Source organism: Typopeltis vanoorti, chromosome 15 (genome assembly GCF_054136105.1).
Source record: "Typopeltis vanoorti isolate ZY-2024b chromosome 15, IOZ_Tvanoo_1.0, whole genome shotgun sequence".
In the NCBI taxonomy this organism is placed as follows: domain Eukaryota; kingdom Metazoa; phylum Arthropoda; class Arachnida; order Uropygi; family Thelyphonidae; genus Typopeltis; species Typopeltis vanoorti.
In genome coordinates, this window is record NC_143563.1 from 14,882,719 (window position 1) to 14,908,188 (window position 25,470).

General features: G+C 35.9%; 1 protein-coding gene across 1 annotated transcript in view; it reads left to right on the forward strand.

The window, feature by feature from the left end:
• LOC150098406 (prostaglandin E synthase 2-like) overlaps positions 1-25,470 on the forward strand; it is a 130,554-nt gene that overhangs the window by 70,005 nt on the left and 35,079 nt on the right. Inside the window, exons 4-5 of the mRNA XM_090405225.1 lie at positions 770-979; positions 24,324-24,435. Of these exons, the coding sequence (XP_090261351.1) occupies positions 770-979; positions 24,324-24,435 (322 nt within the window). The remainder of the gene's footprint in view (positions 1-769; positions 980-24,323; positions 24,436-25,470) is intronic.

Genomic DNA, 25,470 nt, shown 5'->3' on the forward strand with positions numbered 1-25,470 from the left:
ACTTGTAAAAGGGCAAAACAATTATTGGAGTGTATTATGCATCTTTGCTGGATCATTTAAATAATGAAATAAAGGAAAAACGACCTCACTTGGCGAAAAAGAAGATTCTTTTTCACCACGACAACGCATCCACTCACTCTTCTGCAATTGTGACCACAAAATTGTTCGCTTTAAGCTATGAAGTCCTTTTGCATCCCCCTTGCTTTCCAGATTTGGCTCCCTCGGACTACTATCTGTTTCCAAACATGAAAAAATGGCTGGCAGAAAGAGATTTTCATCAAACGATGAGGTGATTGCTGAAACAACTGCTATATTTTTAAGAGTTGGTCAAATCTTACTATATGGACGGGATCGAAAAACTCGAGCATCGTTGGACTAAGTGTATAGACCTCAAAGGAGACTATGTTGAAAAATAAAGTGTTTGTCCCAAAAAAATTGTTTTCTTAATTTTGCACGGACTTATCAAACAACCTTCATACATATAGTACTCTTTTTTTTTTTTCTTGTCCATTGTAAAGTGACTATAATATAATATAATATAACAATACTGGAACTGCTGCATTTAGCCAATAGGAAGGTATCAGAGTTTAAAAGAATTTTTCTCCATGTTTATGAGAAGAACATGAATTCCAAAATTGCCTGATGATATATAGTGACTAAATTAGTGTGAGCTCAAAAGTTATATAATTTAATTTCTCTGGTAGCAGCTTATTAAAAATACTTATATATTAAGAAATATTCACTTCTAAATAATCTTTTTAATTTATAGAAAAGAAAGAGAAGGACGCTACTGGATTGACCAGAAACTAGTTCAAGCCATACCACTCAATATATATGGAACGTTAAGTGAATCAGTAGAGGCATTCCAGTATTTTTCAGACATTAGGACAAGCAGAGTAAATGTTGATTGTGTTTTTGCTATCATTACTCTACATGCGAGAGCACTGAAAGCATATGCTCTTAATAAGTGGAAGAGCAGGTGTGTTTCTTTCTCATGCACGTTCAGTGATGTTGTTATTGATATTTACTTGAATACATCAGTATTATATGATTGTTATTATTTCTTAATTAATAATTTCTATTTATTTTTTAAATACTAGTTTTATCAGAATGAGTGTAATTCTCATACCAAATGAAGGAATTCATAACTTCAGAATCTTATAGAAAGGCTTTTGTTAGGTTTAAAAAAACTTCATACCAAATACTTTTTTTTATCATAATCAGTTTTCATGCCAAATATCAGGTCCATGTTTCATATAAACTTGGGCCTGATATGAAACTCTGCATGGTAGAGGTATCAGCAGTGCTTGAGTGATCAAAGAATTTCTCAAAGATGCTTATCTAACTTCATCCCTAGAGGTAGGAAAATAACTCACATGAGAGGTAATTGGATAAGACTTTAAAAGAGGGGCAGCCTAAATAGAAAATGTGGCTCTGATACTGGGAGAAGGGCGAGGAGCAGTAGAAAAAGTAGTCTAAGAGTGACAGCCAACATTGAGAAAAGTGAAATTAGACTATATAAGCAGTTAGACTTATAAGCAAAGGGAAATCCTAGAGAATTTTTTCTTTGTTGTAAGTAAAAGGAAGAATGACTGGAAAAATAACTAATGAATTAGAATTAATTATACAGACATTTTAGTGTAAGTATCTTAAACCATTGTTGGAAAGTAAATAATGAGAAATTCAAAAACAACAATGCAAGTGCTTGGGGAATTGTATCTTTTCGTGTGCAATTGTGAGAATGCCAGATTGATAATTTACTGTTAGGATTTGATATAGATATGTGCATGTGTGAGTATATGTTTAAAAAAAAAAATTAAGAAACAATTATTAACAATTTCCCAAATCCAGTCCATTAGAGTTGGGATATGGTGAAGGACTTCACGCTTTCTTTGAAAAGATATTCAAATTTCTAGTTCCTTTTGTGTAGTAATTTAGCTTCATTCAAGAGGATCTTGTGATGTTATTGTTCAAGTCCAGATTCTGGATGTATAGAGTTCAGTATAGGTTTGGTGTTCTGAAATGTGGTTACAACAGATTAGCTTGTTTGTCCAAAGTAGGACAACTTTGATGTACTCCAGGTAACAGTTAGTAATACTTTATGGAATTAACAGTACTAGTCCTAGTATCTTCTGGAATGAAGCTAAATTGCTACACAGAAAAGCAACCAGAAATTTTAATATCTTTTTCAAAGAAAATGCTAAGATCCTTCTTCACCATCCAACTCCTCCAAGTTAATAATGGACTTTTTTTTAATATACTCAATACACATACATCCCCATAATCAGATCCTAGTAGTGTAATTTCAAGTTGACATTCTCTGCAACTGCATGCACAAAAGATACTTGCATTATTGCTTTTTGAATTTATTGTTATTACATTCCAACAATGGTTTAAGATACTTAAACCAAAATATTTGTAATTAATTATAATTTATTAAACTTTTTTTTAACTGTGCATGCATGTGCTTTATTATAATTTTTATGAATGCCACACAATTCAAACTCACTTCATCAAGAATTGACTTCATCAAAAATTGCTTTGTTCTAGATTGCAAAGTTTATTACTTAGCAACTTAGTTATTTCTTCCTGTGTGATTTGTCTCTCATCAGCACTGATTAACATTATCCTTCCATATTCATTCTTCCTCTTAATTGCTACATTGAAAAAATAAATAAAAAAACTTATGATTTTCTTTAGTTTGCTTAGTTAATTTCCTCTCATAATCTGATATTTAGCACTGCTTACCATGCTTTTTTTTTTCATTCTTTTTTCCCTCTGCTTTGTATTATTCTTAGGCAATTTTATCACATTTTTCTTTATATTCTCTCAATTTTTTTAGCATCCTACTTTATGATGATAATCATCCATTTAACTTCTACTTGGGTTTTCCTCTTGATCCTAGGTATGCAGTCAGATACTACTTCCCTCAAACAATGCCTGACCATTCTTCCTTGTAGTTTGTTATGCCATAGTACTGCTCCTAGCAGCCTCCTAAGTTTGTCAATTGCTATCTTTGTAGTTCTACATATAGCCCTTCTTAACTGAACTTTACATGTTTATCAACCTCCCAAGACAAAACTGCATGGTCACTTTCACCTAATGGGGACAGCCATTGTTTCAGCCATGCTGTTTCAGTTAATATTCTTTAGTAACTGTATATATAAACTCTATTTCCATCTTACACCTCCTCCTCCCTCCAGTCTGTCCCCCATGGTTCCCTGTAATAATAGCACAGCTGCACTCATTGTGCTGATCTAATAATGTATGACATCCATATCTGTGCTTCTCATAGTCTATAGTGGTAATCCATTTCATACCAGATAACCCCAAATGAACCATCTCTATCAGTACCTGAGTACCTCTCCTCCCTTTCTATTCATTCTGTCCTTCCTTATAAAGTTAATAATTAACTAAATTGATTTAGCTAATTAAATTACTCAGCCAATTACATTGGTTACCAGGACAAATGTTCACAGGCACAAAGAGAGATATTGAGCACATGCATGCAGGCACACTAGTAGGCAGGTAAATACAAACTGTAATGGCTGGTCCTTACAGTCCTAACTGGCAGAGGGTGCAGTTATTTGCACTTGATGATGATGGTCTCAAAATGATAGGCTCCCAGATTTTTGACAGTGTGACGCAGCTGAGCTGAATTTGTTTAAGCTTGGGGAATATTGTAGTCCTGTTACAGATTCCTGAAATTCTCTCTCTCTCTCTCTCTTTCTCTTTGATTTGAATTCTGTTTCTGTATAGGATGGATTTCCAGATCAAATGGATTTATTCCATTTGATCTGGTAAACCATATCTATAGCATGGTCTGCCACCCTTGAATGATTAGTGTAGGTTTTCTGTGTTCTTCCAGACAGATGTTGGAGATCTTCCTATTTGTCCGACGTATCAAAGGTTCCAGGAGCATACCAACATTTGTGTGGAAGAACACAAGAAATGCATCCCTCATCTATACTACATTCGTTCCAGGATGGAAGACTATGTCACAGATATTGATCACCAGATCCAATGAAAGAAAATCTCCATCCTATACAAAAATAGAATTCAAGAGCATTTCTGGAATCTGTCACAGAACTACAACATTCTCCAAGCTTAAACAAATTCAGGTGCATCACACTCTCCAAAAATCTGGGATTTTGCCAGCCTACTAGTGTGCCTGTGAACATGACTTGGTGACCAGGGCAAAATATTGGCTGAGTAATTTAATTAGTTAAATAAATTTATTTAATTATAAACTATAGATATGTTTTATTCCATGAAACACCAATATGAATAACATCGAAGTATCCATACCAGATTCTCTCCTCTCTGAAAATACAGTACTTCTTAAATTTTGTTTCTATATCATTTTCTGTCAACGAAGTCTCATGCCAATAATTTTTGGCCAATTTGAGCTGACTGATGTCCAAGAACTCCTTCCATTTATCTCTTGTGCTTCTAATATTTGTATATATGCATTTCAACATCCCTTGGACCCATAATTATCACCCCATTCAGATTTGTAACCTGGGAAACTGCACTTGGAATTCATGAGTGATACTCATTTGTCCAAGGAGTGGCCAAACACATGCTTAACTGCATGCCTAGTTTTCTGAATTTTGTTCTGTCATTCAGCCATATGAACTGCATGCCATTCCTCTTGCATAGGTTTCTCATTGACTCATTTGCAATCATAAATCATCTTCTCAATTCATTTCTATCATACTGTGGCAGCAAACATATAATCTTTTCTCTCCCCTCCCTTCATTTTTGTTTCTCAACTTTTACATATCTGCTTTCATTGCATTTTTCTCTCCATTCAGATCATCAGTGCCTGCCTAAAGGATCATCTTGTTCTTCTCCTCTCTGCATACTAACAGCTTCACTGACATCTTTGACCTTTGCATCTGAGAAGCATGCTTTTTTCAAGCTCTCATCAAGTAAATGCCTCTTATTATAGAATACTCATATAATATTCTTGTTATTTCCAGTTTCTTCCTTTTTTTTTTTTTTAAACATCTCGCATATCTGGCATTTAACTCACCAAAGCTGTTCCAACACATACTCTCTCTCCACTCTCACTTTCATACCATGATGAGCACATGCTACATCACTTGAAATTTCTCATGTTAAACTCTTTGAACAAGAACAAACATGCTCAATTAAAACAAGGAAAATACTACAAATAATGATTGATAGTACTGTGCAAGTTTTTCTTAAAAAAAAAAAAATTACTCAGCAGTATACTTGCTCCTTATAACACTCCACAAATTCAACTTCATATGCAGAGTATGAGCTGCATGCTAAGCATAATACAATTAATATGAGAAATTTATTTACATTGACTAAGAATAAAACTTTCCAGATTTTTGGTAAGGAAGCACAATTATTCTTTTCAAGTTTGAGCAATGTAATAGCACTTTGGCACTTTCTTTGAATAAGCATTCAAATTTAAAATGGCATCTAGATAAGAGAAATGGATCTTCTGCCAGCAGATTCTGTGATGTGTGTTGACTGTGCTGAGACAAAGTAGACCTGTGGGGTTTCTGATAATACATGCAGAATTGCTGTTCCTGAAGTCTCATCTCAATAGTTTGCCCTGTTTGTCCATTGTATTAGAGATGGAATTGCAAGGAACTAGGTAAACACTTGGAAAGGAAAGTGGAGATAGTTTATCCTTAGAGGAAAGTTTTTGTATATTGATCCATACATGTATGGATTCAATGTACGGAGTTGGAAAAGAAAAACTTGTTTACATTTGATTTAAAAGTCTGTATATTGTATTCCTTGGGGAAACACATAAAGGAGGAAGACTATTTCACAATACAGCAGTAGTAGGAATGAAGGAAGAGGAAAAGAAACTTGTTCTGTGGATTTCAAGGGATATTGGGCAGCAGCTGCATGCGGTTAAACAAGGCTGGGGCCTTGTTTAACTGCTGACGCCCCAGCCGGCATGAAATTCTGTCATGTTGTACCATCATTTAATATTATAGTTTAATCCAATTAGAATACAATTTGGTTGGCTAAATCCCAAATTGCCAGTCCATCCTCATTCGTTCAGTATCCAGATAGATACCTAACAGGGTGCACCATAAGGAGAGGATTGGACATTAGGTCAGAAGCCCTGATCGTTTCTCTGCATTCCTTTAAAAGTTATGTGGAGGTCTCCTCTCAGTTATACAGATTTGACCCTTAAGCACTCAGTGTTTTGACTAATTTTTTTCTTATTCAGTATAAATTTATTTAGTTGTCTCCTACCCATACCAATTTTGTTAATTCTTTTGTCTATTTCCATATTTAATTTGCCAACTTCACTAAAAATTTGCTAAATATCTGAAATGTTTTAGTTCTGTGGTTTCTTATTCAGGATGCTGTTAGTGTTTTCAATGTTTCATAGTCTTATTATTGCTAATCTTCATACCAAATTTATTACAGCAGTTATCAATTAAGTTAAGAAATCCTGAAGATTTCTACCAGATCTATTTAGGAGTGTAACATCTGCATTAAGCAGAAGAGCCAAGATTAACATCTCCAGTTCTGATATCAGGTTTAATTTCACTTTCTTTCATAATGTGACCACATAGATAAATGGTAGTGTGTACCATTAACTCACACTTGATTTAACATCAAGCTATTTTCCTGTACCCGTCTTCAGTTATAATTGCTGACTTGATCCTATCCTAATTTACACTCAAATGTAGACCTACACTTTTTACAGTGTAGGCATTCAGAACCGAAATCCTACGGAATAGGTTGTTACTCCTCATTCCTTGAGATATCCTATGACTGTAGTCTGTGTGTTCACGGTTTGCCTGCTTGCAGGATGAAAATCCCCAGATAAAACTGGGGGGGAGGGGATCCCTGCTGCCCATGCCAAGACTGGCTAACTTGGCTATGGCTGAGAAAGATCCTTGAGCTCCTCACATCATTGATGGGATCAAACCTAGGACACTCCTTCCCCAGGCATTTGGTTGAACTGCATAACCACTAGGCTAACCGTGTGGGCAAGCAGTTAGCCTAGTGGCTATGTGCTTCCATAAATTAGACATTGCTTGATACATTGTCCAATTTATGCCATATATTGTATCATTTCATCATTGTATCATATCAGTCTGCATGGTTAGCCTAGTGGCTTTTGCTTTGCAACCATATGCCTGAGGAATGAGTGTCCTAGGTTCGATTCCCATCCTTGACATGAGAAGCTGAAGGATCTTCCTCAGCCATAGCCAAGTTAGCCAGTCTTGGGCATGGACAGTAGGGTTTTTCCCCAGTTTATCCTGGGGTTTTTCATCCACAAAGCAAGCAAGCTGGCCTTGAGAACTCAACACTACGGACATAGGATACACCGGAGCATAGGGCTGACCACCTTATCCTGTGAATGGTTTGAGGTCCGATGATTAATAAACCCTCGACACCGCAAGGTAAAAGAGGGAAAGGAAGATGAGACGAGATTGTATCATATTGAACAGCTTTTTCTTGGCATATGTCACGATCGAGATCTACAAAACCTAAATACAGATCCTTATTATATTACCATGATTTCTCAACTTTTGTTTTAAAGTGAAAATATGATCCATGCAACCTCTATTTAGCCTGAACCCAGCTCATTCTTCTCCAAGCTTTCCTTCCACAATTTTTCTTAGCCCTTTTTCAAGTATTGCTTATTAGAGACCTTAAGTGGCTGCAGCCCAGCCATGTTTGATCACTACAACAAGTGTTCCAGTTTCTTCTCCCCACATGTAGTGAGTAATACTCTCAATGACATGCGAATCATATTGTATGGGGCCCTGACCCCATTCAAGGGTACGGCAGTGAAACATTTCCACTGGGCAGCTGCTGGTTAGCACACGGGACCAAACCAATTAGTAATGAATTTGGAGGCTTCCTGATCAGTTAGCATGAAATCCTGCAGCTGCTTATTTTATTAAGATTGTTTTCAAAATCTGCTGATTCTAAGAAAAGTCTCATGATCATTGCTGTGAAGCATGGTAGTTTTTTTTTCCCATTTGATCCTGTGCAAGATATCCAAAGCGTGATCAGTTAGTTAGACCAGATTGAAACAGTTGTGGCACAGATGTATTTCTTGTATTCTTCTAGACAGATGTTGCCAGATCTCCTAGTTTGACCATAATAAGAAAGTTTTCAAGAACACGGAACCTTGTAAATGCCTGGAACAGAGAGGGAAAGGAGTGGATCCTTAAGAGAATGAATAAAGGCAGCCATCTTCAGATGAAGTTTGAAAGCAATACAGAGATTATATTTAGAGTTCCGGATATTTTTTCTGAGCTGCTCCAGATATAGGGAATAGTAATAGCATTACTGTAGTCTGTTTGTTTGTAGAGAGAGAGATGTGAGGAGAAGTGAGGAAAAACCAATTTGTTAATCTTTTTAGCATTGCAGCCATAGATGGTGTGGGGAATGAAGGAGAGGTCAGCTGAAAGGGAAGCTTGGGTGTAACAGAGGTTGGTAACAATGTTGACAAGGATGTTGTTAACACTATACTATTGAGAGTGGCAGGGATTAGAAAGCTTACCTATTTACATAATCTATGTATGTGGGTTTTCTGTATTTGAGAAAGAAAAGGCACATTGGAAAGACATGATTGGGATATCCAGAAAAGACAGGCCATTATTGTTTTCTTTCTCTATGATGATTCTGAGGTGCTGGCTGTTGAGCTGCAGGAGGAAAGAATCCAATATGTTTGAACCCAGTGTCCAAATACAGAACACATCAGTATATATATATATATATATATATTTTTTTTTTAATAACGAAATTACATCAGTATATCTTAGCTAGATAGAAGGTTTGAGAATGGCAGCATCAATGTTTTTCAAATTGTTCCACAAAGAAACTGACTAGAGGTGATGATGATGATTTATGGCTTTAATGGCACAAGGACAGCAGAGGTCATACTGTGGCATATCAAAGGGTAAGACAATCACAAACATCCATGTCTGTAGTGGTCAGTGACTGACCTAGAGGTGGAGAGTCCATGGCTATTCTTTCTATTTATATATTGTATCTTTCCAAGAAGAGTAGCCAGCATGGATGGCAAATTTAAAATATAATCTCTATATGGCTTTTATAATAGAATGCTTTGGAAGAAGTTAACCAAAACCTGTGTCTCGTTTTTAAAAAGTGATTTCCTATATAAATATTATCAAGTGAAACCACACCAGCAATTCTCAAAATGAATATCATGAATAATATCACCCATATGCAGGGCTTTTTTTCAGCCGGAATGAGTTCTGGTAAACTTTTCCGGACCATTCTGGCTGAAAAAAAAAGCCCTGTATATATATATATATATATATATATATATATATATATATTGGCTTTTTTCATCCGGAACGCATTCCGGTAAACTTTTCCGGACCGTTCTGGCTGAAAAAAAGCCCTGCCCATATGTATACCCTTTAAATACCCCACAAGTCTTTTATTCACATATCAGTCAAGTGCAAATGCCTGCCAATGCCTATTGCTAAACATAAAGATAGCAACAGAATATTCCGGGCATATCCAGTGCTGCACAGCAATCAACACCAATAAATCTAACGATGCTATATGCTATCAAATGTTGCAGCTGTAGAGTAGACATCACATACACACAAAACTATAATTTTTTTCACCAATAGTTGCAGGTTGCCAATGTACGGGAGTGGCAAACTGGTCATTTTCCCAGGGCGGCAAATTTTCATAAATTTATACAAAATTTCAGGCATATTATTTTTTTAATACTTTGTTCCTCGTGTGCTCACATTCACAATCGTGCAGATTGTGAATAACACAGAAAATAACAAACAAACAGTGAAACTATTGTAGTAATGTAAGTGAAATTAAAATATTTTAAATAAAATTAAAATTTAAAAACATTTGGAAATTTCTTTCCACTTCTAATAGGTAAGGCATTTCAAAAAAAAAAAAAATTTTTTTTTTTCATTTTATGTAGGAAGGATAAGGGGTGTCAAATACATGTCTTGCTCCGGGCAGCATAAACTCTACTGCCGCCACTGTGCTAGACTATGCTTTATTTCATATAATAATTTGTTATATTATCTGTAGACTGGTCCCATCCTTTCTTTCTTTCCTTCTTGCTTTACATCTCATGCAGTGAGAGTCTGCCTTCTCTCCCAGGTATTTGCCTCGCCTAGTTAAGCTGAAGTCAAAACCCACCTGGCCAACATATTAGATCAAAACTACCCAGATATGTGCAAATCTCTGCAACTCTACCACTTTTTTTCTTACAGTGACTTTACTCCAAAATCCTATGCTTGTGCTTTATAATACATATCATGCTGCATCGATTATTGTGCAAAAAATAAAGAGCCACATTCAAAGCTTAGGCAGAGGATCCTGTTTGAGAAGTACATTACAGTCTCCAGCACAAGTCGTTACTGCCAACGAGGAATATAGAGCGTATGGGATTAAGTTCAGAGATGAACTTTATATTGGTATGTGGAATGTACGGGGCCTACAGATTAGTACTCTTGATATTGCCTATAAAGAGATAGAAAGGTAAAAAATGATCCTGTGAATTAGAGACCAGATGGAATGGAGAAGGTCATTTCAAAAGACAGGATGGTAACCTAGTTATTTATTCAGGAGGTGACTCAAAGCATCATGAGATAGCTCTACTACTGAGGAAAGTTTGTTCAATAGCTCTTCTTGGTTATAATCTAGTTGATGACAGGATACTTTGGATTAGACTTAAGACTCATCCTACCAATGTGTCAACCATCATAGTTTGTGCCCCACACAGATAGGCTTGATAAAGAGAGAGTGAGTTCTATGAAGACATACAGATTATGTTGGACTCTGCCAATGTGCCATCTTAGGAGACTTAAATGCAAAGGTGGGAAAGAGTATGAGCGTGAGACCTGAGTGTGGCATATTTGGTCTGGGTTTCACACCTGTGATGAAAGACTGTTGGAATTTGCCCATGCTAATAGATAGTCATTACCAATACCTTCTTCCAGAAACACCCACAACAGGCCTATATTTGGATACCTAATATTGATAGGTCAAGGCACCAGATACATATGATTACATCCTGACTCTCTAATAGTGAAAGACAAGCATCTTTGATGTGCATGCTTGCCCAGGAGCAGATGATGGCACTGACCATCAAGTAGTAAGAGCCGAAGTAAGACTGACTCCGAAACCTTCCAAGACTGGATATCAGAGTAATCCCTAGTGGGTTCACGGGAGAAACATTAACATAGTTAGATGATCTTTTTGCAACTAAAAGAGAACTTGCCTGAAATGCTGTGGGAAGGGATCAAGTTCTTCGTTAATGAGAGTCACGTATAATACTTTTCATACATTATTGAATGTTCAAGAGCCACAGAAAATATTATTTTCTGCAACGGAGGCGATGGGTAATGCAACGATCATAGTAGTCACTTTTGGAACTAATTTTGGTGGGGACGATACAGGCCATCAAATGTCAAAACACTTTTTACCAACCAAATACAATAATAAAATCCACGTTAACAACCTTTTTGACCGGTATCATTTAAAAGCTAAAAATGTAAAAGTTTCAAAATATCTGTTTTTATAGGTATTATTTCTGGGAAAACCACCATGTTACTCCTCTAACAAATAAACTATTATTTTAATTACAAATATAGCCTACTTTCATTTAGGAGTGCCCTTTTTTACAAAGTCATTGGCTTTTTCCCAAAATTCTAGGGCATTACTGAAGTGTTATAAAAACTAATATGAAGAATAATAAAAATAGGAGAAACTTTGGACATACCTTTTTTGGATATTGTTTTCTGTCTCCTTATTCTGGCGATATGCCTTCATATGCTGTTAAGCTGTTACAGGGAGGGGAGTTTTTTTGGGGAAGAGGGGATAAGTAATGTGGGTGAATTTTTTTGAAAAAACCCAGATTTTTTAATATATGTATAAAATTATTATTAAGGATGGGAAGAGAGTGTTTTGGGAGGGGGGTGGGTTGAGAGAGAAGGATCTGAAGATAGAAATTATATTTTTGGGGAAGAGGAGGTGTGAGCTGTTTCGACAACTGACATGAAGGTGGTGATGCGTGTTGGTTCTCCAATGCATAGAAACAATAAAATAATAAATAATAGTAAAATGCAACATTACTCCCAACCTACACAAAGCCCTGATATCACTAAAAAAAGAACCCAAATATAATGATCACAAAAGCAGACAAAGGTGATACAGTAGTCATTATAAACAAATCAGATTACCACAACAAAATAACAGCTATTTTAAACGACCAACCCATGTACCAAAAAATCCAGAATGACCCCATCCCCAACCTCATAAAACATCAACAACACCCTACACACTCTCAAAAATCAGAACAAGACGGACAAAATCACAATGAAAAACACAACACCCCACACACATATCCCTTGTGTGTTCGGCCAAATCAAAACCCACAAAGTGGGTTAGCCAATACAGCCAACAGTCTCTTACAAAAACACCACCACATCACCCTTATCGAAATTTGTCGCCAAACTACTCAAACCATTACTAACAACATCAAAATCATGATAAAAAACACAGACAACCTTTTCCAAAAAATAAAAAACCTAACTTTATCCCACAAATACGTTCTCACTTCACTGGATACAACTTCGTTATACACCAACAAGGATATCCCCAGAACTCTAGACATCGTACACACACACTACTCACAGAAGACCACACATTACATTCATGAACAAAATTAACACCCGGTGATATCATAAACCTAATCAAACTAATAATATCAGCAAACTTTTTCAACTTTAACAACAACATGTACATCCAAATTTTCAGACTCCCTATGGGACAAAACATCAGCGGACATCTAGCTGAATTGTTCCTAGCACACATAGAATCACTCCTACTCAACCCTTCACTTCCACCCCTTTCCGGTATTGCCTTTTATGGCTGATATGTGGACGATATTCTGTGCATCGGAGAACCAACATGCATCACCACCTACAGGCGTCCCTTAACGATTACAGCAACAAACTTCACCATAAAATTCACCATAGAAACTAAACAAGACAAATCCATCAATGTCCTAAACCTGCCATTAGTCAGAACAAAATAACCATGTTATTTTGTTCTGACTGTGTAGGTTTGTGAAAATATTTCATAAACCCACACATATCGGAAACTACCTCCAATTTAATTCATACCATCCTTATTCAATTAAAACATCAGTTATCTTAATACAATTCATAAATGTTTACAAGTTTTCAACAAACCCTAATTATCTCAACACAGAAATACAGAAGTTAACACAAATTTTTCAAAATCGGAATTACCCAACACAACTTATAAATTATGTCAACAAAACAACCAAAACCAGGCAAAACAACCCAACAACCAGAACAAAATTCCCAACACAAAAATTTATCAAACTGCCATACATCCAGAACACATACAAAGCCTACAAATACATTTTCAGGCACATCGACTATAAGCTGGTGTTCACCACAAACCAAAAATTGGCTACACTTCTAAAACCTCACACACTCAAAGAAATATTAGAATACCACAATGTTGTTTACAAATTTCCCTGCCAAAAAGACTGTGGTATCACCTACACAGGTTCTACCATCAGGTCTTTATGGACTAGACTACAAGAACACTTCTGTGACTGTAACATTCCTATTTCAGAACATTGAAACAATAAAAAATACAACAACCAAAAGAAAAATGGGATACAAAGTACAGGAAAAACTGAGATAGCAGTCCACGCCCTTGAACAAAAACATATCCAGCAAATCGACAAGGCCATAATATTAGACATACAAGACAACAAAACAATGCTTAGAATATCGGAAACGATAGCCATAAAATGTGACAAAAACTCGAGAAACGTCCACTGACCCTACATAATCTCTGAGAATTGGAAGCTCCATAACATAAAAATTAGGTCACGACTCTGACCAATAGGAGACAACACAAGCACCAAAGACAGAAACACCTAACCGACATGACATAGCATTCCCCCCCCCCCACGAGTTCCGAAGATGAAGGTTGTCGTAACGGCTCCCACTCCATAACTCCAACCCCTGATTCTGTTCCTTAAATCTCTTCTCTTCCCCAAAATGCTCTCTTCTCATCTGTAATAATAATTTTATACATATATTAAAAAACCTGGGTTTTTTTAAAAAAATTCCCCTACATTACTTCCCCCCCTCCTCCCTGTACACAGCTTAACAGCATATGAAGGCACATTGCCGGAATAAGGAGACAGAAAACAACATCCAAAAAAGGTACGTCCAGATTTTTTCCTATTTTTATTCTTCATATATTAGTTTTATAACACTTCAGTAAAGTCCTAGAATTTTGGGTAACGAGCCAATGACTTTGTAAAAAAGAGGCACTCCTAAATGAAAGTAGGCTATATTAGCCATTAAAATAATATCTGTTTTTTACTTATCTTTAAAGCATTTACAAAATAAAATATTTTAATATTGGTACATACTATACTAATATAGATTATTAATATAAAAGTTTAGGAAAAATAGCAATGAAAAACCAATATTGTCTCTGGAGCCGCATGCAGCTCATGAGCTGCAGTTTGCCCACTGTTGTATTAGAGGATGCAGTCAAGATGTACCTATGCCTAATTAAGAGACCCATGGGTATTTCGAATTCAACATGGGATCTGATCAAAAGGAGGCAGTTGCAGAAACAGAGTCGCAATGACTGAAGAATATAAAAGATTACATAGAGAAGTCAGAAAAGCCATCACAGGACAAGGAAAATTTTTATGTTAATAATGTGGAGAGAGAGAATTCCTTATGAAGAGGCATAATTATAAAGGGATGTTTCCTTTAGTTTGTGACCTACAGCACAAGTTTATGCCCAAATTGAATGTCATCAAAGACAGGAATGGAACGGTACTTACAGAAGAACTGGAAATCAAAAACAGATGGAAAGAAAAATGTGAGGAACTGTACAGCAGAGGGGATAAGGAAAATTTGAAGGAGCTATTATGAAGAAAATTTCAATTTGGAACCTCCTCCATGTATTAGGCATGAGGTTGAAGGAGCAATTAAAGAGCTTAACAACAATAAGGCTCTGGATCCAGATGGAATATCAGTATAGTTAATTAAGGTCATGGGGTCATAGGTTGATTTCAAGGATATCGAGAGACAAAATCATGACCTTGAGACTGGAAGAAGTCAGTTTTCATACCAGTGCACAAGAAGAGAGATATGAAGGATTGCAAAAAAATCATAGAAATATTAGTTTAATCTCTCATAGAAGCAAGATTTTATTAAAGATCATTCTAAATAGGATTGAGGCAAAGACATCTGAGGAACAAGCAGGGTTTAGGAAAGGGTACTAGAGATCAGATTCTTTGCCTTAGACAGATCATTGAAAATTATAAAGAATTTAGACTCTCTATGGTAATAAACAACAAATTACACCATAACCACAGTAATTAACTTTAATGAAATGAAAGTACAGATATTTTGTACTTTGTATATCATCAGTGTGTATAAACAAGCAAATCAAAGAAACTGGAATACAAGGTACATACAACATTTGGCGGTTTACCAATTAAAAACTGTTGCCACTTGCTAGAAATTAATATTAATAAATAATTATTAAAAACTATTTTTGATGGCTACATAAAATGAGAATCTCCCAAACTTTTGGGAGAGAGAGACATTCGTTCCAATTCAGATTTGGCTGATGTAAAAGGCTTTGCAACTTTCTTTGAAGCCAAACTGCCACCTCTATTATTAGCTGGCATTTACCAGATATCTTGTGAATGTAATCTGACGTACTTGGGGCAGACATGCTGTTCTGCGATTAAAAAAAAAAAAGAATTAAGGAACATCAATATTATATTGAATACATGAAACCTCAAGTCTGATCTGGCACAACATCGTATTGACACTAAACACAGTATCTGGTGGATACTGTGTTTAGTGTCATATGAACGTCTTTTCAAAGAAAGTTGCGAAGCCCTTTTACATCAGCCAAATCTGAATCAGAATGATTGTCTCTCTCCCAAAAGTTTGGGAGATTCTCATTTTATATAACCATCAAAAATAGTTTTTAATAATATTTATTAATATTAATTTCCAGCATGCAGCAACAGTTTTTAATTGGCAAACCACTGATTGTTGTATGTACTTTGCATTCCTGTTTCTTTGATTTGTTTGGTTCTATACACACTGATGATGTACTGTTATTTTCAGTATGAAATATTGGTACTTTCATTTCATTAAAGTTAATTACTGTGGTTATTGTGTAATTTGTTTATACTCATGCCACAGGTACCTTTTAAAGATTAGTCTCTATGGTAATGTATTTCATAGACTACTCTTAAAGCTTTTCATTGTGTTCAACATATGAAATTGTGAGAGGTAATGAAATTAATGGGTTTTCCTCAACACATTATGAGATGAATACCTAACTTGTGCAGTGACCAAGAAGCCACAGTAAGAACAGGTGTTGGATTAACTGGCTTCAGTTCGGCAAGGATGCCTACTCTCTCCATACCTGTTAGTATCTATACTGAGAACATCATGAAGTATTGGATAAGTTAAACACAGGAATTAGGATAAGTGGCAGATTGATCAGTAATTTAAGGTATGCTGATAAATGCAGTACTCCTTTATAATGACCAAGAAGAAAAACTAGGATGAATCCTTGACAAAGTCAGTGAGATCAGTAAGAACAGAAGACTTCAACTCAATCCTACCAAAGATTATTATTACAGGAAATATAGACAGGGAAATTCGTAAGAAATCTGTACCTTAACAGGGAAAGAACTGAAGTCAGAAAATTCGAACGCCTGAACTCCATTATTAATGTGAAGAATTGCTGTTCAGAAGACATTAGACCAGCAATGGCTAAAACAACAGTCAGAGACTGGCTAAAATCTGGAAGGATAGATGTGTCTCCACAAGAACATAATTGAAGATTCTGGATACAGCTGTTTTCCCAACACTTATGTTGGGAAAACAGCTGCATCCAGAATCAATTGTTTTTCCAACAGAGACTTATGGATGTGAGACTTGGAACCTGAAGAAGTCTGATAGAAAAAGGGTAGTTGCTTTTGAGATGTGGTGTTACAGAATATTGTTGAAGATATACTGAAAGATGGTCAAAGAGATGGGTGCTAGAAAAGATCGGCAGAACTTCAAGGCTCCTTAAAGATATTGACAGAAGAAAGCTGGAAATACTTTGGACACATTAAAAGGATGGAAAACTTCTGAAAACAGTAATAGAAGGTAAAGTTCCTGGAAAAAGAGAAAGGGATAGATGTTTAGTGAGAAGAGTGGATGGTGTGTGTGTGTGTGTGTGTGTGTGTGTGTGTGTGTGTGTGTGTGTGTGTGTGTGTGTGTGTGTGTGTGTGTGTGTAATGACTGATCTTCAGAGAGTTGAAGGCTCCAGAAAAGCATATGACAGGACCACCTGGCGAGGACTAGTGTTGAACATCACCAAGGATAGGAGTGACCATATGGCATCTGTTGATGTCTAACGAGTAGATAGATGGATGGTTGCATGCTCAGTGCATAAAAATAGATGAATCTGCATGTAAACTTGTGAACTTGAGCTAGCTTTTTTTCTGCTCAGTGTGCCTCTCTTCAGTGAAATAGTTCCTGAACTTAGAAAAAAACATTGAAAGCTTGGAGCAGCATCTCTTTACTATTGATAAAACTTTCTGCTGCAAAATCTGGCAGGAGAAACCAAGCTATATGACCAGTGCTTAGATGAAAAATCACCCACCACCGATACCAGCCAGCTCTGTAGCTTCATCCCGTCGATGGTGCATGACTAAATTGAGGCTGAAAACAAAAAAGACAGCGAGATTATCCTCAATTTCCACACTGAAAGCGACAATACTTTGAAGGAAGACATCACCAAACTAAACTAATGGAAAAATCTGGTTTTGATTGCAGAAAAATCACAATATGCCACTACTTCAGACCTACAAACAAAAAAAGGGAACGATTTTCCTGCAACTGGGGAAAGTAACCTGTGACACACCAGCAAGTACATCAGCACTATGACAGCAGTGAACAACTTTAAAATCAGTTCTTCCCAGTCAGATATATGAGCCCATCCTTACAACCATACCTTTAACCAATGTGAATAAAAATGTCTTTGCCAACGGCTGGAAGAAAAACAACTAAGTGGCAATGAAACATTGCACATCAATTGCAAAAGAGGAATTTTAGTGCAGAAATCAAGCAGTGTCAATAGCCAACCTGAAAACCAAAGTACAGTTACTACATAGGGAACGTGTATGATCCACTCAGTCAATAACAAACCCCATAGACTTCCAGATCCATCTTATAAATATACATGGTCTCTGCTCCAATCTCAATAGTGCCTGCTTCCAGTCTGCAAAACCTCACCTGCTTTTTCCAAGAGGAAACTCAAATTTCAGCCTCTCTGAGCACTGCTCATCTCAACTTCACCAAATACACACTCTTCATCTCCTTTCAACTCAAGGGTGATGTTTGTGCATACATTCACTCTGACATACCATGCCGCAGGGCATTCATCTTAGAATCTCACAATCTGTTTTGACTGAAATTTCTCTGCTCCATTCTGTCAAATTCATATGTTGTCTATATTGCTCTCCCAGTGCCAGCAACCACTCTGAACTCTTCGACTTCCACCCCTTGAAAGTTGATGTTCTTTGGTCCAACTTTCCTAGCAGTGAGGTTATCTTTCTTGGTAATTTTAATGTATACAATACCAACTGACTTTCCTTCTCCAACTGCACAGACCAAACTGGTAGAGATGCTGAGACATTTACAATCACAAATTATCTCATGCAAATTGTTCACGTGCCCACCAGAATACCAGATAACCCCAAGCACTTGTTAGATACACACTGGACCTCTTCTTCACTAGTGATTCCTCCAAATATACTGTAAAGGTTGTATCTCTCTTAGGTAATTCATACCACAACCTTGTGCTTATCTCTTCCCTTAACAAGCAAATACCCACACGACCATTCTCCACTCAATGCCAACTTGGATAACCTCTGAGATGTCTAAGCCTCATTTCCATGGTTGGATTATCCCCATTTCACTTACGTTTTCATTCCCTAACTAAGCCTTAGTTCTCCAAAATATGCACCAAGGCTGTACAAATGAAGAACCAAGCATACCCCGACTGGCTATCATCAAAGAACTCTGCCTTCTCTCATTGCTTACACTAAAGCCTGAAACAGCTGCAAGAAAATCATCAACGAATCAAAAACCCATTTTCAAAGAGCCAAAAGTAGGAAACTTACATCATGTCCAAATGGTAGCCACATAATTTGGTCTCTTGCTGTTGGCCACAACTTTTGTCAACAGTACTTCTGCCACTACTGCACCCAGATGGATCTTTTGTATCATCACCCACAGAGAAAGCCAATCTCTTGGTATCATACTTTCCCTTAAATTCCTGCATACATGATTTTGATAAATGTCCCCCAAAAAATCTAAACATCCAACACTCAATGTCTTTTCTGGCCTGTCAGCAGAAAGTGATCAGAAAAAATCCTGTCCAAATTATATACCAAAAAGTTCTCTGGTCCCAATGGCATTCCTCCAGTTCTGAGGATTTGCACTCCAACGTTGACACCTATTTTGTCACCTCTTTATGCTCTCTTGTTTCACTGGCATCTGTCCTACACCCTGGAAATTAGTCCATGTCCAACCTCTTCACAAGAAGGGTACCCAATCCTTACCATCAAGCCATCACCCAATCTCTTTCGCTTCGGTTCTCCCTAAAATAATGGAAAGAACCATCAACACCCAACTCCTGTGCTATCTTGAAAGTACTCAACTAATAACTAACCACCAGTATCTCAAAAAGTATGGATTCTGCTGATACTGTTCAACAGGGGATCTGGTCACCTATGTCACTGACCTCTGGATAAGATTTTGAAAACTTCAGTTCTTATTCCTCTTGCCCAACAGCACCCATTGTCCCACATAGGACTTTATGCTTTTAGTCTACAATTTTTTTTCCACTTATTCCCAACCAGTTCAAAACAGCTGTCAGGCCAGTCAAACCTATATCAGATGCACTAATAAAAGGCAAATATATGGACACCTGGGTAGTGTTCATGTCTTAAGTAGTGCAAGCTAAGGCAACTCCGATGCTGAGGATTGTATTCTCATAGACTCTCTGGTCAAAGTTTCTAAACTTTCCTAGTTTCTACATATATTCAGTTTTGAAATATGGTTAGATCTTTAATATCCCCTATTACTATATGATTTCCACTTATTGTTTTAAGTGCATCATGTACTTTTACAATTTTGTGATTGTATCCCTGACAATGTTTCTATGACAGATGAAATATGGGATCCAATAAACTTGTATTTTACTGTCCGTCTGTGCTGTATTCATTCCATTAAACCTAATGACATGTTTAAACCATTTGCTGTTTTAAGGATACTTGTGACATAAGACTGAATGATAAATGCACGTAAACACAAGAAAGATATTTAATTAACCAGATATTTCAGTCTGGAAATAGCAGACCATCCTCAGTGGTATTACAAGAACAGTTATAAAAAATACAAGCTAGAATATTAACAATAGATCGTTTAAAATAGAACAAGCCGCGTGATGTTATATCACTAAGTATGAAATGGAATATTTTGAAGTAGAGACATGATTATTAAAAAAATAAAAAAAAAATAAAAAATTAATGAGTAATCTTGATTAGACTTTCCCAGATTTTTGATATAGATATACAGTCATTACGATTCAGGTTGGAAAGATGGAGCAAGGCCTCCACGCTTTCCTTGAACAAATGTTCAAACCTATAACAGGATCTATGTAAGAGGCGAGTCCTGGACCAAAGGATGTTGTGGTCAGTTTCAATCCCGTGCTGAGCCAATCCAGACTTTTCAGGTTTGTTGTGAAGAATGGAGGATTGATGTTCTTGGATTCTTTTTTCAAGAGAACGTCCAGTCTGTCCAAAATAGGATAGATCACAGTTGCACTGAATTTGATAAACTCCAGAAAGAGATAAAGTTGAGCGTTTGTCTTTAGGGGAAGGAAAATGAGAAGACAATTTGTTAATAGGTGAATAAATAGCTGTTAACTCATATTTCTTCAGAATTCTTGTGATAGGTTCTGAAATACCGGAGATATAAGGAATTGGCACTCGATGTATTGAAACTTTGTTGTTTTGTGCAGGATTATAAGAATTGAGAAGATGTTGAATACTTTTTTCAGAAAAGCCATTCAGTTTCATGTGTTGTTAGATAGTAAAAAGTTTTTTCTGTAGATAATCAAAGGTAGAACAATTAGTTTTTGCTCTTCTGATGAGACATTTTATAATTCCTGTTTTTTGACATGGATGATGGGCTGATTCTTTAAGAATATAATGACCTGTGAATGTTGGTTTTCTGTATACTGTAGTTGTAAGAATATTTGAAGGTGACCGGATGAGAAGAACGTCTAAAAAAGATAACTGGTTGTCTTCTTCTATTTCCGTAGTAAATTTTATACGATGATGCAAGGAACTGATACTGTTTAAAAAAGAAGGTAAAGAGTTTTTGCTATGTGGCCAAATAGTAAAGATGTCATCTATATATCTTACCCAAAAGGATGGTTGAGAGAAAATAGATGACAAGAGAACTTTTTCTAAATGTTCTAAATAAAAGTTGGCTAAAGCAGAAGAAAAAGGACTTCCCATGGCCGTTCCTTCTACTTGGCTGTAAAATTTATTTTGACATACAAAATATCCAGACTGTATTACGAAATCGAACAGTTTTATAATGTCTTCAGGAAAGATGTCAGCAAGCAATTTTAAAGTTTCCTTGAGAGGTATATTGGTATATAAAGATTCTATATCAAAGCTAACCATAAGATCTGTACGCTGTAATGAGACATTTTTTAATTTTTCTAAGAAATGTGAAGAGTTCTTTAAAAAAGTCCTTTTTTCTTCTGCTTTAGCCAACTTTTATTTAAAACATTTAGAAAAAGTTCTCTTGTCATCTATTTTCTCTCAACCATCCTTTTGGGTAAGATATATAGATGACATCTTTACTATTTGGCCACATAGCAAAAACTCTTTACCTTCTTTTTTAAACAGTATCAGTTCCTTGCATCATCGTATAAAATTTACTACGGAAATAGAAGAAGACAACCAGTTATCTTTTTTAGACGTTCTTCTCATCCGGTCACCTTCAAATATTCTTACAACTACAGTATACAGAAAACCAACATTCAGGTCGTTATATTCTTAAAGAATCAGCCCATCATCCATGTCAAAAAACAGGAATTATAAAATGCCTCATCAGAAGAGCAAAAACTAATTGTTCTACCTTTGATTATCTACAGAAAAAACTTTTTACTATCTAACAACACATGAAACTGAATGGCTTTTCTGAAAAAAGTATTCAACATCTTCTCAATTCTTATAATCCTGCACAAAACAACAAAGTTTCAATACATCGAGTGCCAATTCCTTATATCTCCGGTATTTCAGAACCTATCACAAGAATTCTGAAGAAATATGAGTTAACAGCTACTTATTCACCTATTAACAAATTGTCTTCTCATTTTCCTTCCCCTAAAGACAAACGCTCAACTTTATCTCTTTCTGGAGTTTATCAAATTCAGTGCAACTGTGATCTATCCTATTTTGGACAGACTGGACTTTCTCTTGAAAAAAGAATCCAAGAACATCAATCCTCCATTCTTCACAACAAACCTGAAAAGTCTGGATTGGCTCAGCACAGGATTGAAACTGACCACAACATCCTTTGGTCCAGGACTCGCCTCTTACATAGATCCTGTTATAGGTTTGAACATTTGCTCAAGGAAAGCGTGGAGGCCTTGCTCCATCTTTCCAACCTGAATCGTAATGACTGTATATCTATATCAAAAATCTGGGAAAGTCTAATCAAGATTACTCATTAATTTTTTTTTTTTTTTAATAATCATGTCTCTACTTCAAAATATTCCATTTCATACTTAGTGATATAACATCACGCGGCTTGTTCTATTTTAAACGATCTATTGTTAATATTCTAGCTTGTATTTTTTATAACTGTTCTTGTAATACCACTGAGGATGGTCTGCTATTCCCAGACTGAAATATCAGGTTAATTAAATATCTTTCTTGTGTTTACGTGCATTTATCATTCATGTTTAAACCAGCACATAAGCCTATACACTACACTTCAAATATAGCAGTATGCACTTGGCACTGAGTCACTTGGATTGGAGTCTGGGTATCCTCCATGGAAGCTGTGTGTATAAGTAATTTTCTCTGCTGCATGTTCCTACTGTATGTTTCCTACACTTAACTGTGAATGGTAACCAACTAGTGTTATTTCAATATAAAAAATATGAAAATTACAACACATATATTGCAAAAAAATAACAAAATATACCCTCTCCAAAAAAAAAAAAAAAAAAAAAGCAAATAGAACACCAACATTTCACCCCCTAAAAAGGACTTTCACATCCATTTTGCCAACATCGACAAGCACTGAAGTACCCCTCCCCTTCTTACAGGCATTAAACCTACCTACTATTCTTAAGCAAATCCCGGTTGACATTCTCCATTCTTCAGCTATCTCACCTACAATCTTGCATGATACCTTCTGTAAAAAGGAAGGAACATGTACTTTTGTCAAACCTGGAATCACCACTTTATGATCACTCTGGATCTAGATCTTCTGACCTCACTTTATAGCTTTCATTTGTTGCCTCGGTTACTCTCTTAATTCACATGACCATGCTATCTCTCTTTGACTGCTTTTCTCTAAAAGTTCATTTCATGCAGCAGTCTAATTACCCAGACTCCTCTGAAATTATCTTCCCACGAGATTAACATTTTCATAACAAACTCTCCTCTAATTTGCACATCAATCCAGAAGAGAAGCTGAATCATTTTCTAATAGGCATGCATATTTGTTTATGCATATTCTAACACAAATGCAGAAAGCACTGTTGAAATGTACATTATATCAGATCTATTGTGTATTATTTGTGTTTCAGTGTGATTATCCTGAAATATCACTGGGAGAGTGACCAAGTGATATTTCAGGATAATCATAGAATACTTGTTGAGAATTTATAGGCATTGCTACTTATCAATTTAAAAATCCACATATTCTTTGTTTATATTGTGTAAAATGGGAAAGGAAAAGCATATAAAATTCTTCTGTAGGTTTATAAAGATATTAACCTAGTCTTTCACTGCTGTTGAATTAAATCCTATTTAATATGGAAATTGTTTCTAAATGAATTTTATTTATTATTTAATGTGTTTGGAATATGAAATAAAAGCATCTCTAAAGACAGTTTTAGGTATTGTTATAAATCCATTTTACTATTATAATGTTTTTCAGAAACATGCAAGTGAATCCCCGCCACATATTCTACGGCTTAGGCAAAGAGTGGGTTCATAAATTAAATGGATTGGATTATCATGGAGGAAGCAATCCAGATTTAGCTGATTTAGTAAGTTCTTAAAATGTTCCTATAAGATGACTTGAAAATTGGTAATTTTTCTATGAAAAAAATAACATTTTGCAGGAAAAGGTAACAATCTTTAAATGAATAAAAATTAGCTTTACACACACATTAATTATTCATCTATTTAAAATATTTTGCTCATATGGGATGAATGATTTGGCAGAGACCACACTCCTACCAGGCGTGTCTCCCATTGGCGGATGGGGGAAAACCCAAATGGGTTGCTCTGAATAAAGAATAAAGAGCCATGGACCAAATGTAGCAAAGGCATGGCAAGGTGACTACATTATTATGCTAGTAACTTCCATGAACCGGATCAGATCTACAAACAGAGAAAATGCTACTGCATGCAGGACAGCAATGTGGTCAGCAAAAGACGTGAAGTGCATAGCCATCCTCAACATAAGATCATTATACCGACCTGGAAAATTGCAATTAGTCCAGGAAAATTTAAAAAGATTGAAATGTAATATTTTAGTTAAATTAAGGGGATATTAGATCCCGCATTGTTTTAAAACTGAATAAGAAACTCAAAGATTGGAATCAGAGAGTTTCATGTCGAGTATAGTATAAAAAACTATAAAAGTATCGGTGAATACTAGCGTGAGCTAAATGCAAGTAGTCCTAGAACGTAGTATAAATACGGGCAACTCGTTGCAAAGGTGGGTAAAGTTCTGATCACTATTCTTGGTATTTTCCAAAATGTAAAAACACATTTCCTAGGAAATGTATGCTGTTATTACATTATGGTGCGAGGTCACTACCCAGACCGGTTTCAGCCTTTATTGAGGCTTCATCAGTGAGTAGCTAGACCAAATTAATACCAAAGGGTATAGCGAAAAGAACTTATATACTCTGCTATACGAGTTGTCCAAAAGGTGCACCCGTTAAGTTACTTAAATATAAAGAGCCGACAGGCTTTATTTCAGCGATATAAACATTAATTAAATTAAGGGGATATTAGATCCCACATTGTTTTAAAACCGAATAAGAAACTCAAAGATCGGAATCAGAGAGTTT